This window comes from Podarcis gaigeae, assembly GCF_964106915.1.
Source record: "Podarcis gaigeae genome assembly, chromosome: 7".
Classification (NCBI taxonomy): domain Eukaryota; kingdom Metazoa; phylum Chordata; class Lepidosauria; order Squamata; family Lacertidae; genus Podarcis; species Podarcis gaigeae.
Window position 1 is genome coordinate 1,307,579 of NC_139683.1, and position 13,502 is coordinate 1,321,080.

The 13,502-nt window shown below is 47.1% G+C and overlaps 2 protein-coding genes across 2 annotated transcripts; one reads left to right on the forward strand and one right to left on the reverse strand.

The window, feature by feature from the left end:
• Positions 1-948: 948 nt before the first annotated feature.
• On the reverse strand, positions 949-5,767 carry LOC310849283 (fucolectin-like). Its single transcript, XM_083749478.1, has 4 exons — positions 5,721-5,767; positions 5,065-5,156; positions 3,205-3,496; positions 949-1,187 (listed from the first exon to the last, which is right to left on the reverse strand). Exons 2-4 carry the CDS (start codon positions 5,153-5,155, stop codon positions 1,028-1,030), a joined length of 543 nt encoding a protein of 180 aa, XP_083605604.1. The 5' UTR covers position 5,156; positions 5,721-5,767; the 3' UTR covers positions 949-1,027.
• Positions 5,768-7,641: 1,874 nt separating this feature from the next.
• On the forward strand, positions 7,642-12,681 carry LOC310849282 (fucolectin-like). Its single transcript, XM_083749477.1, has 4 exons — positions 7,642-7,780; positions 8,227-8,318; positions 9,832-10,123; positions 12,449-12,681. Exons 2-4 carry the CDS (start codon positions 8,228-8,230, stop codon positions 12,606-12,608), a joined length of 543 nt encoding a protein of 180 aa, XP_083605603.1. The 5' UTR covers positions 7,642-7,780; position 8,227; the 3' UTR covers positions 12,609-12,681.
• Positions 12,682-13,502: the final 821 nt, after the last annotated feature.

Below are 13,502 nucleotides of genomic sequence, written 5' to 3' on the forward strand. Positions count from 1 at the left end.
GAGTCAGGGGACTCAGCGTCAGAAGAGTCTAGAAAGGGGAATGCCTCAGCGGACAGGAGGACCCAGAGGAGGAGAGAGCAGAGGAAGAGGTGGAGCAGGGCTAGAATCTTAAACTGGTGTCAGGGGGGAGGAGATTCAGACGGAACTTCGGCGGTCTAGGGTTTAAGACGTAGAGCTGCGCGCTACGGCTTTGAAATGGAAACTGAACTTCAATAAAGACTTTTGTATATAACGACGATCTGGCGTTGGTCCTCTGTGAGCTGGGACCTTGGGGCAGCTCTGACAGATATAAAACATATGTTCAAAAATACAGTAAAGGGTCACTATCTATGCTAGCATTTGATTGACGTTGGACTGAGACTGAGTTGAGAAATAAGACCAAGAGTACGTATTGATATAGGAATGTATTAGATAAAATGTTAAGAAATATACAATAATAAGAGTACATTCATTTGTAAAAAAGGAATATACAATGGGAAACAGGAAGTCTAGTGTGTTGGTATGTATATGATTTTTGGAAAAAACCTTTGTCCTTTCTTTTTTTGTTTCATTTTCTTTCTAGGTGTATAAAATTTGTATATAATTTTTGTATACAGGTTGGAAATTATAGTAAGTCCTGTAATGCTGTAATGTAATATGACAATGTTTACTGATGTGATATAAGAATGTTAACAAATAAATAAAATGCAAATTCAAAAAGGGGGGGGGGAGAAAAATTCCCCCTGGGTGGTAATTTCGTCCTTGGAATCCTTGGAAGTGCAGCCACTTCCTAATGTTGCTCACAGAGGGAATTTCCGCATCTTCATCCTCGCAGAGCAGAATTCCTCGATATGCAGACTGGACTCGCAGCCCCAGAAGGGGCCGTTCAGCCTGCTCTCTGGCACAGGCAAAATCACAGACCCTCCTGGATCTGAAGGCCTGATGAACAAACGGGAGAGACAAACAGAGCCTACTCAAAGTATTTTTATTGGAGAGCGGGAGATTCAATCTGCTCTGCCCCCCACCCAAAAGCACGTGGCTGGCGATCCTAACACTTAGCACCCGACTTTGTCCCATAGACCTCCAGCTCACACAGGGTCAAGGCAGCTTTGCGTCCAGGGAGATTCACGCTTACGTAGCGGCCCTTGAGCTGTTGGCAGAAGATGGTACTGATGGAACCACGTATGGGGTCTGTAATGTTTCCACAGCTGCAGAGAGAAAAGGGAGGTCAGCCTTGGGGTGGAAGCCATTCAAAATAACTCTGTCTACACACGTACAATCATACCTTGGGTTACAGACACTTCAGGGTTGCATTTTTGGGGGTTGCAGACTGCTGAAACCCGGAAGTAGCGGAACGGGTTACTTCCGGGTTTCGGCGGTCGTGCATGTGCAGAAGTGCTTAATTGCGCTTTGTGCATGCGCAGAAGCACCAAATCGCAACCTGCATGTGTGCAGATGTGCAGACATGGGTTGTGAATGCTCCAGGTTGCGAATGTGCATCCCGCACGGATCATGTTCACAACCTGAGCGTCCACTGTATGTGACAATGCTCCAAGGAACCCAATAGCACAGGTGTCAGGGACTCATACTATCTAGACTGGACCAGGCAGGTAGGGACAGAACTCACAGAGAGTATCCTCCACGAATTGGTCCAATCCTCATTTGAAACCATCCATGTTGGGGGAACTCACTATTTCTTATGGGGGGACGGGACTTCCATACCTCAATTTGCAGTGCAAATGTCAGATAAAAGCTTCTGTCTGCTGCCTTTTAAGAGCAGGCAGAGAATTAGCACAGATCTTAGTGCTGTGAGGCCACAGCTCTCAGAATGGAGACATGTCATGTTCATACCATATCTGATCATATCTGATCTGTTAAGCACCAGCCTTTTAAAGTCAGCCAGCAAAACAGCCTCCCTGGGCACCAGTAATAGCACCAAGCACCGTATCACTGAGACTGGATGTGAGCTTGTCTCTGATCTTAGTACTGGGACACTTAGACTGGAGATGAGTGAATGAACTGCTATTATTTTAAGCCAAGGCCACCACAACTGAAATATAGCCCTATTGGAGACAACAGACTTTAGCACCCAGTATCATCTGACAAGACGTGATTGATATATGGATGTGGTTGTCCCAAAATGATCTGGAGGAGCAGACATCTGCTTCTCTCTGATGTTAGTGCTGTGAGGCTTCCATGCTAAGATTAGCGATAAACCTCTGCTTGCTGCCTCTTGAAGGCTGGGTGAAGTCTTATCTCCAATCTTAGAGCTGTGGTCCCACAGCGCTAAGATTGGGCATAAGAGGGAAAGCTGCTTGGTTCTTGAAAGCTGACTGTCAAATAGCAGGAAGAGGCTAGTCTCCAATCTTAGTGCTAAAAACCACAGTGCTCAGACTGGATATAAGCCTAGCTCTGATCTTGGTGCTGTTGTGCTTAGTGCTTCTCTTAATTAACCCTGATCTGAACATAATGCTTAAATTTGATGCTTGATGTCATATGACCCATGCATGGTTTACCCTAAATGTTAAGGGAAGCGCTGCTTGATCACAAGCCCACAAACCCAACTACTGTATGTTAAGGTAGCTAACCTGCGGTCCTCTTGATATTGTTGGACATCAGTCCCATCAGCCAGCATGATCAATAGTCAGGGTTGATGGGAGTTGTAGTTCAACAACATCTACAGGGCCGAGAGGAAAGTGGGAAGCCCACCATGGGGGGAGACCAGAGAGGAGGAGGTTGAAGGACTCAAAGTAGGAAGTCAACAGATTGTGGAAAATCTTTTGTCATGAGTTTATGAGAGAAGAGACATCATCTCACAACAAACTAAAAATGTGGTGCAGGAGGAAGGATGGCGAACAGTCAAAGAGAAAGTCATGGCTTCATGCTTGATGAAGAAGGCAGGAGTGTCAGGGAAGAAGGAGAGCAAAAGAAGAGGGAGGGGAGGAAAGATGAGAAGTTCAGTCTTGGCCTTATTGAACTTGAGACACCAGTGAAGCACCCAAGTGGAGAAGTCAGAGAGGCCGTTCCACCCAGGAGCAGGACTTAGCACGTGCCGTTCCACACAGAAGCAGGTCTTGAAATATGGGCAGAATCCTCTTCCCCTTGCTCCCCCCACCCTGATTGGGAATAGAACAAAGGAGCTACAAGTGAACGAATCTGTCTCCTGTCTCCTGTAATGCCTTGGCTGAAGGACAAGGGGGGAGGGAAGAGGCAACGGGAACTTACAGGGGGTTCGACTTGCCATGGTCAGCAATGGAATTTCCCACATGGATCTCGGCTCCCTGGAGGCTCTCGCACCAGCAGTGCAGACAGCCTTTTAGCAGCACGGCGGTGATGGCATACTGCTCCCCCAAGTCTACATGCCACCATGGCTCTTTCTCAAACTTGGTGAGGGTGCAGGAGGCGTGAGCGAAGTCCCCGTCACAGTTCCCGTCTATGGCTTTGCTTGCTGATGGAACAAGTGGATGTGAGATGATGGAGGACTGGCAGGCTGGCCGGCCGCTGGCCAAGTTGCGGACTGGAGTCACAGCATGGTGGAAAGACGATGGGAAGAGAAATATCAACTTAAGAAGAGACCTGCAGCCGCTGGATCTGGCCAGAGGGGCCCATGTTCACCCAGTGGCTACCCAGATGCTTCTATGTTTCTTTCATATTATCAGTAGGTTAACAGCAGCAGCAATAAATTGAGAATGAATCTCATTCTGTTTGGTTTTGTTTTTTTACAAAATTGCATTTGACTGTAATAAAACCTCCAAGTGGTTTTCAAAAACACAACACAACACCCAATACCCACCTAACTAATCAATAACTAATCAATAATCTCTTTCCTGGTGAGCAGTTCCCAGGTCCAGAAGTTGGGGACTTTTACCAGGTCTGAATGGGGTTGTGAAGAATGAGATGTGGAGTTCTTTTGGAGCTCCTAGATCCATCTTTTTCACTGGAGCCTCAGATAACCTCTGTGGTGAGAGGACAATCAGTGATACGGTCTCCCTCGAGAGGTTGTGGACTCGCCTTCCTTGGAGGTTTTTAAGCAGAGTTTGGATGGCCATCTGCCATGGATGCTTTAGCTGAGATTCCTGCCCTTCCAACTCTACAGTTATATGATTCTAAGCACTCATTATCCCCTTAGGCTGATATGCCAACTGTGCCCTTTCTTGGACAGGGACAGCTTGGCCACTGTGATTCATGTGGGGCTTCCCTTGCAATTGGTCCAGAAACTGCATGTGTCCAGGGTTTGGTTCACCCTTCAGGCTTTGCAATGGCTCATGGGGAAATGCAACACCCCTATCCACTGAATAAGATGGCGCCCTTGTTTTTACCATCACAAAACTTTTTGCCCACTGGTTTGGGGAGGAATAAGAGTGCACTTGGAAAAACCAGAAAAAGAAGGAACATTTTATCATATGTGGTGGGAATGCAAAAAAGTAAAGAACTTCTGGGAAATGATATTTAATGAGATGAAAAAGATGTTGAAATATACATTTTTTAAAAAAACCAGAAGTATTTTTACTTGGTATTATTGGTCAGGACATTAATAGGCAAGATGTTAAATTGTTTCTATATGCAACAACTGCAGCAAGAGTATTGTTAGCCCAGAAATGGAAACAAGAAGAAATTCTGATGAAAGAAGAATGGCAGCAAAATTAATTGACTATGCAGAATTGGACAAAATGACAGGAAGGATTCGAAACCTGCTGGACCAGAGATTTACAGAAGTATATGAATTATTTGAAGAGCAACTGTAATTAACAAATTACGCTAGTAGGATTACAAGAAGTCTTGTAAGGAGGACTATACAAAGTGTTACAAAGTAAGAAAAGATAGAGACATTGGTTATGAGTTTGAAATGTAATAGGGAAGATAATACTAAGAGATTAGATTGGAAAATTTTCAGACAGGATTGATGGAAGTCAATTGAATAAAATGTAAAACTATGTTTAATTACTGTTGAAAATGAGATGTTAAAAAACTAATAAAAAATTTATATACAAAAAAAAGGGGGGAAGAAGAGTGCACTTGGAAAAACCACTTGGCTTTGCTCACAGACTGGCCACACTTTCTCCCATCCCTCCCCCCAGGTCTTACCAATGCCTTGCAGGCCAGGCTTGCAGCTCTGGGCCTCCCCCTGGCCTGCCAGGAACATCAGAGCCAGCAGGCAAGTCCAGGTCAGCAGCATCCTGCAAGGGAGGGAGATGGCCGTAAGTGGGAGACCAGGCTGGACAAGGGGGGGAATCATGTTCAGATGGAGGAAAGTCTATCTATTGGGCTGCAGGAATAGACAGAATTTGCAGAACATGGCAGCCCAATTAAGGATCAGGGACGAAAAACAGATAAGGAGTGAGTGGGAAAATACGATAGTAAAATCAATCTACAAGTAGGGGTAATTCTATAATCCACAATGATGGATTAGAAGGGGATAAATTAACAGATATGCAGCAAAATTAGGTATATTATGAATTCCATGGAATGCTGTGCTGGGAAGTCTGTACAGAAACAATGTGTGATGGGAAAACAGAAAAATGGAAAATGAATGAATTATTATTATTATTAGTAATAATAAACCCAGGTTGATGAAAGGCCATGCAGCCGTGAGAATGCCCTTCTTTAAACTGATGGAGATCCCTAATGAACTTTTAATAGACTTTTGAAAATTAAAAATATAGTTTCAGATATGCCAATTCCAGATCTGGGGGGATTTTCTAGGCTTCAGAAATCACATCCTATGGGTTTTCTCAGCTTACCTTGGCTCTCTTTCTTGGGCTCAGCAGCAGGGTCTGCTGCCTTCCTTGGTGGGTCGCAACCACGGGTTCTCGTCCCAAACCTGGGACCTTCCTGCTTCCAGAGGAGTCCTGCACCTCCAGGTTTTATCCCCTTTGAAATGGGCACCCTTCACCTGGCTTAGAAGAACCCAGCCAATTGGGAAGATGTTGACACTAGGATGTAGAGAATCAAGATCAGCTCTTGACAGTTCTCATCTGAGTGGGCTTCTGTGGTTTCTGACTCTCTCCCAAGAGGAAATAAAGGCACCTCCTTGGCCTAGAAGAGGATATCCTCATTCCATTTATCCCATTTAGAGAACAGACGGAGCCAAACTGAGTACTGATACTGGCAGGTCACAACCACATCAGCAGCGGTTCCTAATGAGCTGTTTTAAATTCATACCACCCTGGGATAGATATAAGATAGATGTTCAAAAATACAGTAAAGGTTCGCTATCTATGCTAGCATTCGATTGATGTTGGAGAGAAATTGAGTTGAGAAATAAGATTAAGGGTACATACTGATATGGGAATGTATTAGATAAAATGTAAAGAAATATACAATAATAAGAGTACATCCATTTGTAAAAAAGGAATATACAAAGGGATTGACAGGAAGTCCGTAGTGTTGGTATGATTTTGGAATAGCTTTTTGTCTTTGTATATAAACTTTGTATATATGCATACTTTGTATACATGTTGGAAATTAACGTTCTTATGTTACACATTGTCATATCACATTACAGGGCTTATTATAATATGACAATGTGTGCATATGTAACATAAGAACCTTAATAAATAAATAAATTGAGGTGGGGAGAGAAAGCTTATACCCAGAACAAACTTAGTTGGTCTCTAAGGTGCTACTGGACAATTTTTTATTTGTTTCGACTGTGTCAGATCAACATGGCGACCTACCTGTGGGAGACCTCTGGACAGATACCGTTCCCGGGTTTGATGTATCACTTACTGTGCTTTTTAAAGGGCAATGCAAAACATACAGTTTGTGCTGCAAAACAAATGCAGAAATTGGGCACTGCTTGGAGTCAGCTGCACAATGTGGGATTTGAGTGCAGTTAACAGTGGCATGAACTAGGGACCCAGTTTTTAGTATCATTTTGGGAGTGGGGTTTGTGATGCGGAAGGGTTTGAAATGATTGCAAAAGTTTGGCACCAGTTTGCAGTGAACCGGGCAATGTTGGGTTTGGGGGCAGATACCTATGGCTTCCCGTTGGATTATCAATTGCTCAGTTTGAGGGAGGTGCAAAATACAGGTCTGGGGTACAAAATGACACAAAACGAGCACAAAACTTTGGTGTCAGTTTAGAGGGGATCCAAAATTTCAGGGTTACATATTAATGAAGCTTATACAGACAGCTGATCTCTAACGTAAGACTTCCGACTTTGTGCAATACATCTCCACCTCGCCCAAGGTCAAGAACTCTGCCTGTCGAGAGTCTCTCAGAGCAGCCCTAGAGCCATTTCCAGTCTAAGGTAGTGAGGGATCCAAGGTGATGCTGATGCAACTGCCAAGAGAACATTAAGGTGAGCCATGGAGTGGTAGAAGTTCAAAACAACTCATTCTCCTTCCACAAGGCTGACCACAAAGTGTACATTTTGGAGCTTAGCTGATGTGGTTGGGACCTGCCAGTATCAGTACTCAAGTCTGGCACCCATCTGACCTCTAAATGGGATAAATGGAATGAGGATGTCTTCTTCTAAAATCATTGCCTGCCAAGGAGGTGCCGTTATTTCCTCTTGGGAGAGAGTCAGAAACCACACAAGCCCACTCAGACCCAGCTCAGATGAAGGATGTCAAAACCTGATCTTGATCCCTAGATCCTGGTGTCACCATCTTTCTGATTGGCCAAGGTGAGCCACGTCAGGCAAGCGCTGTCCATTGGGAAGGGGATAAAACCTGGAGGCGCAGGACTCCTCTGGAAGCAGGGAAGTCTCAGTTCCAGTTTGGGGAGAAGAACCTGTGTCTCCTCTCCCACCCAGAGCAACAGACGCTTCTGCAGATCCCGAGAAAGAGAGGCAAGGTAAGTCGAGAAAACCCACTGGATGTGATCTTTGAGGTCTAGAACTTCCTACCCCACCCTCTCTGCAAAAAAAAAAAAGAGGGTCTGATCCTTATTGGGTAGATCTAATGCTATATATATATATATATATATGCTTTCGTAGATTTTCACGGGTACAGGAATGCAGGTTTTGGTGTCCTCGGGTGTCTTTTACACGGGAAGACACCCGAGGACACCAAAACCTGCATATATATATATATATATATATAGCCTGTTAACTGACTGTTAGAGATCTCCAGCACTTTGGAGAATATTATGACTAACGTGGCCCTTGATTCGGAATGCCCCTGCATCACTCTTGGTTGTCACCAAAATCCTGTGATGGTGCTAAAGGGGAGCCAAGCACACACCCCCTTGGCTCCAGTAGGGGCTCCCTGCTCACTGACATCTGTCCTTCTCCCTTGCAGGATGCTTCCCATCTGGATTTGTCTGCTGGTCCTGGCGCTCCTGGCAGAATGTGCAGAGGCCCAGAGCTGCAAGCCTGACCTGCGAGGTGCTGGTAAGACCTGGGGGAAGGGAAGGGAAAGGGAGACTGGTTTGTGGACAAAGCCAAATGGTGCCCCATAAAGGTAAAGGGACCCCTGACTATTAGGTCCAGTCGCAGACGACTCTGGGGTTGCTGCACTCATCTCGCTCTATAGGCTGAGGGAGCTGGTGTTTGTCTGCAGACAGCTTCCGGGTCATGTGGCCAGCATGACTGAGCCGCTTCTGGTGAACCAGAGCAGCGCATAGAAACGCCATTTCCCTTCCTGCCGGAGTGGTACCTATTTATCTACTTGCACTTTGATGTGCTTTCGAACTGCTAGGTTGGCAGGAGCTGGGACCAAGCCACAGGAGCTCACCCCGTTGCGGGGATTCAAACCGCCAACCTTCTGATCGGCAGGTCCTAGGCTCTGTGGTTTAACCCACAGCGCCACCCGTGTCCATAGGGCACTCTTATTTCTGCCCAAACCAATGGCCTCTAAGCTGCTTTGTGACAATGAAATCCTGAGCATCATCTTACCCAGTGGGTGGTGATTTGGTATCATTTCCCCATGATCCATAGCAAAGCCTGAAGGGGGAACCAAAGTTTTGACCTGACAAGCCATGATGGGAGAACAATTCCACCCCCTGCTAATTCCACATCATGCCTTCAGATGTCTTCTAAAAGTCATATAGTTGTCTATTTCCTTGAAAGCTGATGGGAGGGCGTTCCACAGGGCAGGCGCCACCACCAAGAAGGCCCTCTGCCTGGTTCCCTGTAACTTGGCTTCTCACAGGGAGGGAACCGCAAGAAGGCCCCCGGTGCTGGACCTCAGTGTCCGGGCAGAACAATGGGGGTGGAGACTCTCCTTCAGGGCTACTGGGCCTTTGAGGCCGTTTAGGGCTGTTAAGGTCAGCACCAACACTTTGAATTGTGCTCGGAAACGTACTGGGAGGCAGTGTAGGTCTTTCAAGACTGGTGTTATATGGTCTCGGCGGCCGCTCCCAGTCACCAGTCTAGCTCCCGCATTCTGGATTAGTTGTAGTTTCCGGGTCACCTTCAAAGGTAGCCCCACGTAGAGTGCATTGCAGTAGTCCAAGCGGGAGATAACCAGAGCATGCACCACTCTGGCAAGACAGTCTGCGGGCAGGGAGGGTCTCATCCTGCGTACCAGATGGAGCTGGTAGAAGAGGTGAGGTCCTTGCAGACTGAAGGCTAGCAAATTTTGTCCCCATCTTCGACAAGTGGGGAAAGGAAGACCTAGGTAACTACTGACCAGTGAGCTTGACATCAATACCAGGAAAGGTCTAGAACAGATAATTCCACAGTCCATCTGTGAGCACTTAGAAAAGGATACTGTGATTACTGAGACCCAGCATGGGTTTTGCAAAAACAAGTTGTGCCAGACAACAGCACAACTCTACGGTTCTGTAAATCTCATTTCTTTTTTTGCTGGAGTTACAAGCTCAGTAAAACCACGGAATGCTGTTCCTCTCATCATGTTCTTCTTTCTCTTCCCCATCTTCTTTCCACCACGCTGTTTCTCCAGCTCGCAACCTGGCCAGAGGCCGCCCAGCCTGTCAGTCCTCCATCTACTCACATCCAATTATTCCTTCAGCAAGCAAAGCCATAGACGGGAATTGTGACGGGAACTTCTTCCATGGCTCCTGCACCCACACCAGCACTGAAAAAGAACCATGGTGGCATGTGGACCTGGGCGAGCAGTTTGCCATCTCCACTGTGGTGGTGAAGAACCGCGAGGACTGCTGCAGCGAGAGACTCCTGGGAGCCGAGATCCGTGTGGGAGACTCCGTGGCTGACCATGGAAAGTCCAACCCCCTGTAAGTACCAGTTGCCTCTTTGCTCCCCACCTGCTCTGCAGCAACAGCATCCCTCAAGATCACTTGTAGTTCCTCCCCCCCCCCATTCATAATTGAGGAGAAGGGAGAGTAGCAGAAAAGTGGATCCTGCACATCTTTGAAGAATCCTCAGGAAAAACAATCTCTCAAAGGATCTGTTGATGGCATTTTACCATTGTACTGTGGAGAGTGTATTAACTTACGGTCTGTGTGTGTGGTTTGGGAGCTGCACGGTCAGGGAAAAAACAACGCTGTCCAGGGTTGTAAAGACTGCGGAGAGAATAACTGGGTGCGCTCTTCCCACCTTGGATCAAACCTATGCTTCCAGGTGCCATAAGAAAGCTGCAGAGATAACGCAGGATAGTGCGCACCCCGGAAATGATCTCTTTCAGCTTCTGCCTTCTGGAAGAAGGTCCAGGGTTATAAAGACTAGGAATAGCCGCCTAAGAAACAGTTTCTATCCAAATGCGATTTTGGTTTTAAATGCAGTGTAAGGTAGTTGTTGTGGGAATATATTGTATTTAATTATGAGGTATCAGAGGTTTTAGGGGGTTAACCAGGCTGGGATAGCTGGGATAGCAAGCTTGTTGGGTTTTGAATGTCTTATGTAGATTTTTTCAATTTCGTTGCTCTGTATGGAATACTGAAAATAAAGATTATTGTATCGTATATTAAGTTTGTGTCAGGCTTCCGGGAATCTTGATCCCTCCCATGGTGTCAGCCAAGAAGCAGATGAACAAGAAGAGTGGTTTATTCAAGGGGTTTATTCAATATTCACAGAAGGAGAAGAAGGAACGCGGTCTCTCTTAGATAATGGGGTTGCTCTGAGTAAAGTCCCTCAGTCCCTCCTATTCTACACCATCCCTGCTCCGGCTGATCTCTGCTTTCTGCCTCTGAGTTTTCTGTTCTACTACTCTCAATGCACGCCTGGTCCTGGGAGAAAGGGGAGGGGTCAGGAATGCTTTCCAAGGACACTGAGTCTGTCAGCTGTGTCTCCCCTGGTGATTCTTCTTCCTGCTGCTCTCCTAATATTTCCCAGCTTCTCCCCTCTGCAGCCTCTGAGCCATGACCTTCTGCAAACCACTGCTCTACATCTATACCATTCCTCCTCAGTCCAGTCCCTAACTGTTTGTTGCCGAATCATGTTTCTTCTCTCCTATATTAAAACTTTTCCACATTCTGATCACCTCTTCTCTGGTCTCCTGCTTACTCTCCCAACTCCACAGCTGAGCTGCCCACTTTCCAGCACCAAGATGGCTAATAAGCTTCTGGCTGCTTTGAAAGGGCAGCCAACAGAAGCTCACTTCTGAGCTTCAAGCTGTAAGTCTGTTCCCATAAGAAATCGTGACCCCCACCATCTTGGATGGCTGTGCTGGGCCCAGGGGTAACCCGTGAAACACAGTCCAGGACCGGTCCAGAATCCAAAGGTTCTGCTGGGAGTCAGTCCAACAGGGTCAAGGCAGGACATGAGGCAGGAAACCAGGCAAGGACCGGTACAGGATCTCAGGCAGGATCTGGCATACAGCAATGTTGCTTCCACAACCTGGGGTGGGGTCCGACAGCCTTTTAGCTTTGTTGGGGTAGTGGCCGGTCCTGATCCCCCGGCGACTCACCTCCCTGTTTCACCCGGAGGCGAGGACTCCTCCTGCGAGTACTCAGGTTTCTCCATCTCTCAGACCTTAATCTCTGCAGCTCGGGAGACGTCGATGGGTGACTAGACCCAGGGGCCGCCTCAGCCTCCCCTGACCCCACTGGTAGTGGAGCAGCTGCAAGTGATGGCCCAGCTGAAGGCAATGAGGTCATCCCCGCATCTGGAGCCAGGCCAGGCTCAGACCCCTGACTCGGCCCAGCTGGTGTTTGTTGCAGGGGCACCTAGACTGGGACTCTTCAGGATCAGGCCCCAGACTTGGTTCAGGTGATGCCTGAGGCAACGGATCCAGTGCAGACTGAGTCTCCTCTGGTTCCGAGTCTGAGCCCAAGTCCCAGGCCATCACAATGGCTTCAAAAGAGGATTAGACAAATTCTTGGAGCGTAAGGCTATGCGTGGCTCCAGCCATGATGGGTATGTTCTCCCTCCACGGTCAGAGGTGTATACTAGTTTCTGGGACTCCCACATGGAGAGCCCTGCTGCTCTGAAGTCCCACTTGTGGACTTCCATTGGGGCACCTGGTTGGCCACTGTGAATACAGGATGCTGGTCTAGGTGGCTTCAGGGCTCTTCCAGTGCAGCTATGGATGGTTTTGTGAGCCCAGTGTTGTGCAAGGCATCAAGACAAAGATGTGTCTGACCTCCCTTTTCTCTTTGCAGCTGTGGGAACATCACCGACACCAGACGTGGCTCCTTCAGTAGCCTCAACTGCCACTGGCTCAAAGGCCGCTATGTCAGCGTGAACCTCCCGGGAGATGCATCCACCCTGACGCTGTGTGAAGTGGAGGTCTATGGGACAAAGCTGGGTGATCAGTGTTAGGGATCACTAGAGAGGGTGGGGACAGATTTAGTTGAACCCATGTTGACTCTCCAATAAATATCCATTGAACAGCCTTCTTTGGTCTCTCCAATTTGTTCATCAGGCCCTCAAAACCAAGAGGGTGCATGGTTTTGCCCGTGCTAGAGAACAAAGCCAGACCATGTGTGGGAACTGCAAGTCCTGTTTGCTAAGAATCTATCACAAAGGGAACTAGTCACGCACCAGAGAAGTTGGTGAATTCTGCTCTAAGAGGAAGCAGATACAGACATTCCCTCAGTTCTCAGGGTTCTTCAGGGTCCAGGGCCAGAACTCCTTGAAGCGATTCCTGATGATAGTGCCGGGAGGGGAGGGGTTAACACCAGAAATTAGATATAATTAATGTTTTGGTTTTATCTGACAATTCCTAAAGCTGTTATCATGAAGCTCAGTAGAGGTTTACAACCCATCAGGGAGATGAGCCATTATTTAGGAAGTACCAAGGTGTTTGTAAGACAACCCTCAAGAACAACTTTGTACTACTGTTGTTGCAGTCAGAAAAACAAATGGAGTGGGTGGGCTTTTACATCAAAGATGTCTTCAAACATCATGAAGATGTGGGTTCTAGAAGCTTGAAACACTTTTCTCTAGGGAACTAAGCATTATATAAAATCCAAGCTCAGAGCTCCAAACTGCTACCCAGGTTGGGACCAAGTCATGAGCCCCTTTTGAGTCCTTCATGCATTGCAACTGCCCACATGGTGTTAGGTGGTTGGATGGAGGGGTTCTTGAGGGGAAGCTCGTACTGGAGCCATGGGATGGGGTGGTCTGGCTCCCCCATAGCAGCCTCAGAGGGCTTTGGAGACAGCCAGGAGGGCTGAAGAGGCATTCAGATCCATCAATGTTGGCCAGGAGAAC

Bases quoted from the DNA above. Each gene is read 5' to 3' on its own strand.
- LOC310849283 (XM_083749478.1), bottom strand. From the start codon at position 5,155: ATGCTGCTGACCTGGACTTGCCTGCTGGCTCTGATGTTCCTGGCAGGC. The intron at 3,497-5,064 runs GTAAGACCTGGG...CTGTGACTCCAG, and splicing joins GCCTGGCCTGCAAGGCATTG to TCCGCAACTTGGCCAGCGGC. The intron at 1,188-3,204 runs GTAAGTTCCCGT...TTCTCTCTGCAG, and splicing joins CATGGCAAGTCGAACCCCCT to CTGTGGAAACATTACAGACC.
- LOC310849282 (XM_083749477.1), top strand. From the start codon at position 8,228: ATGCTTCCCATCTGGATTTGTCTGCTGGTCCTGGCGCTCCTGGCAGAA. The intron at 8,319-9,831 runs GTAAGACCTGGG...CTGTTTCTCCAG, and splicing joins GCCTGACCTGCGAGGTGCTG to CTCGCAACCTGGCCAGAGGC. The intron at 10,124-12,448 runs GTAAGTACCAGT...TTCTCTTTGCAG, and splicing joins CATGGAAAGTCCAACCCCCT to CTGTGGGAACATCACCGACA.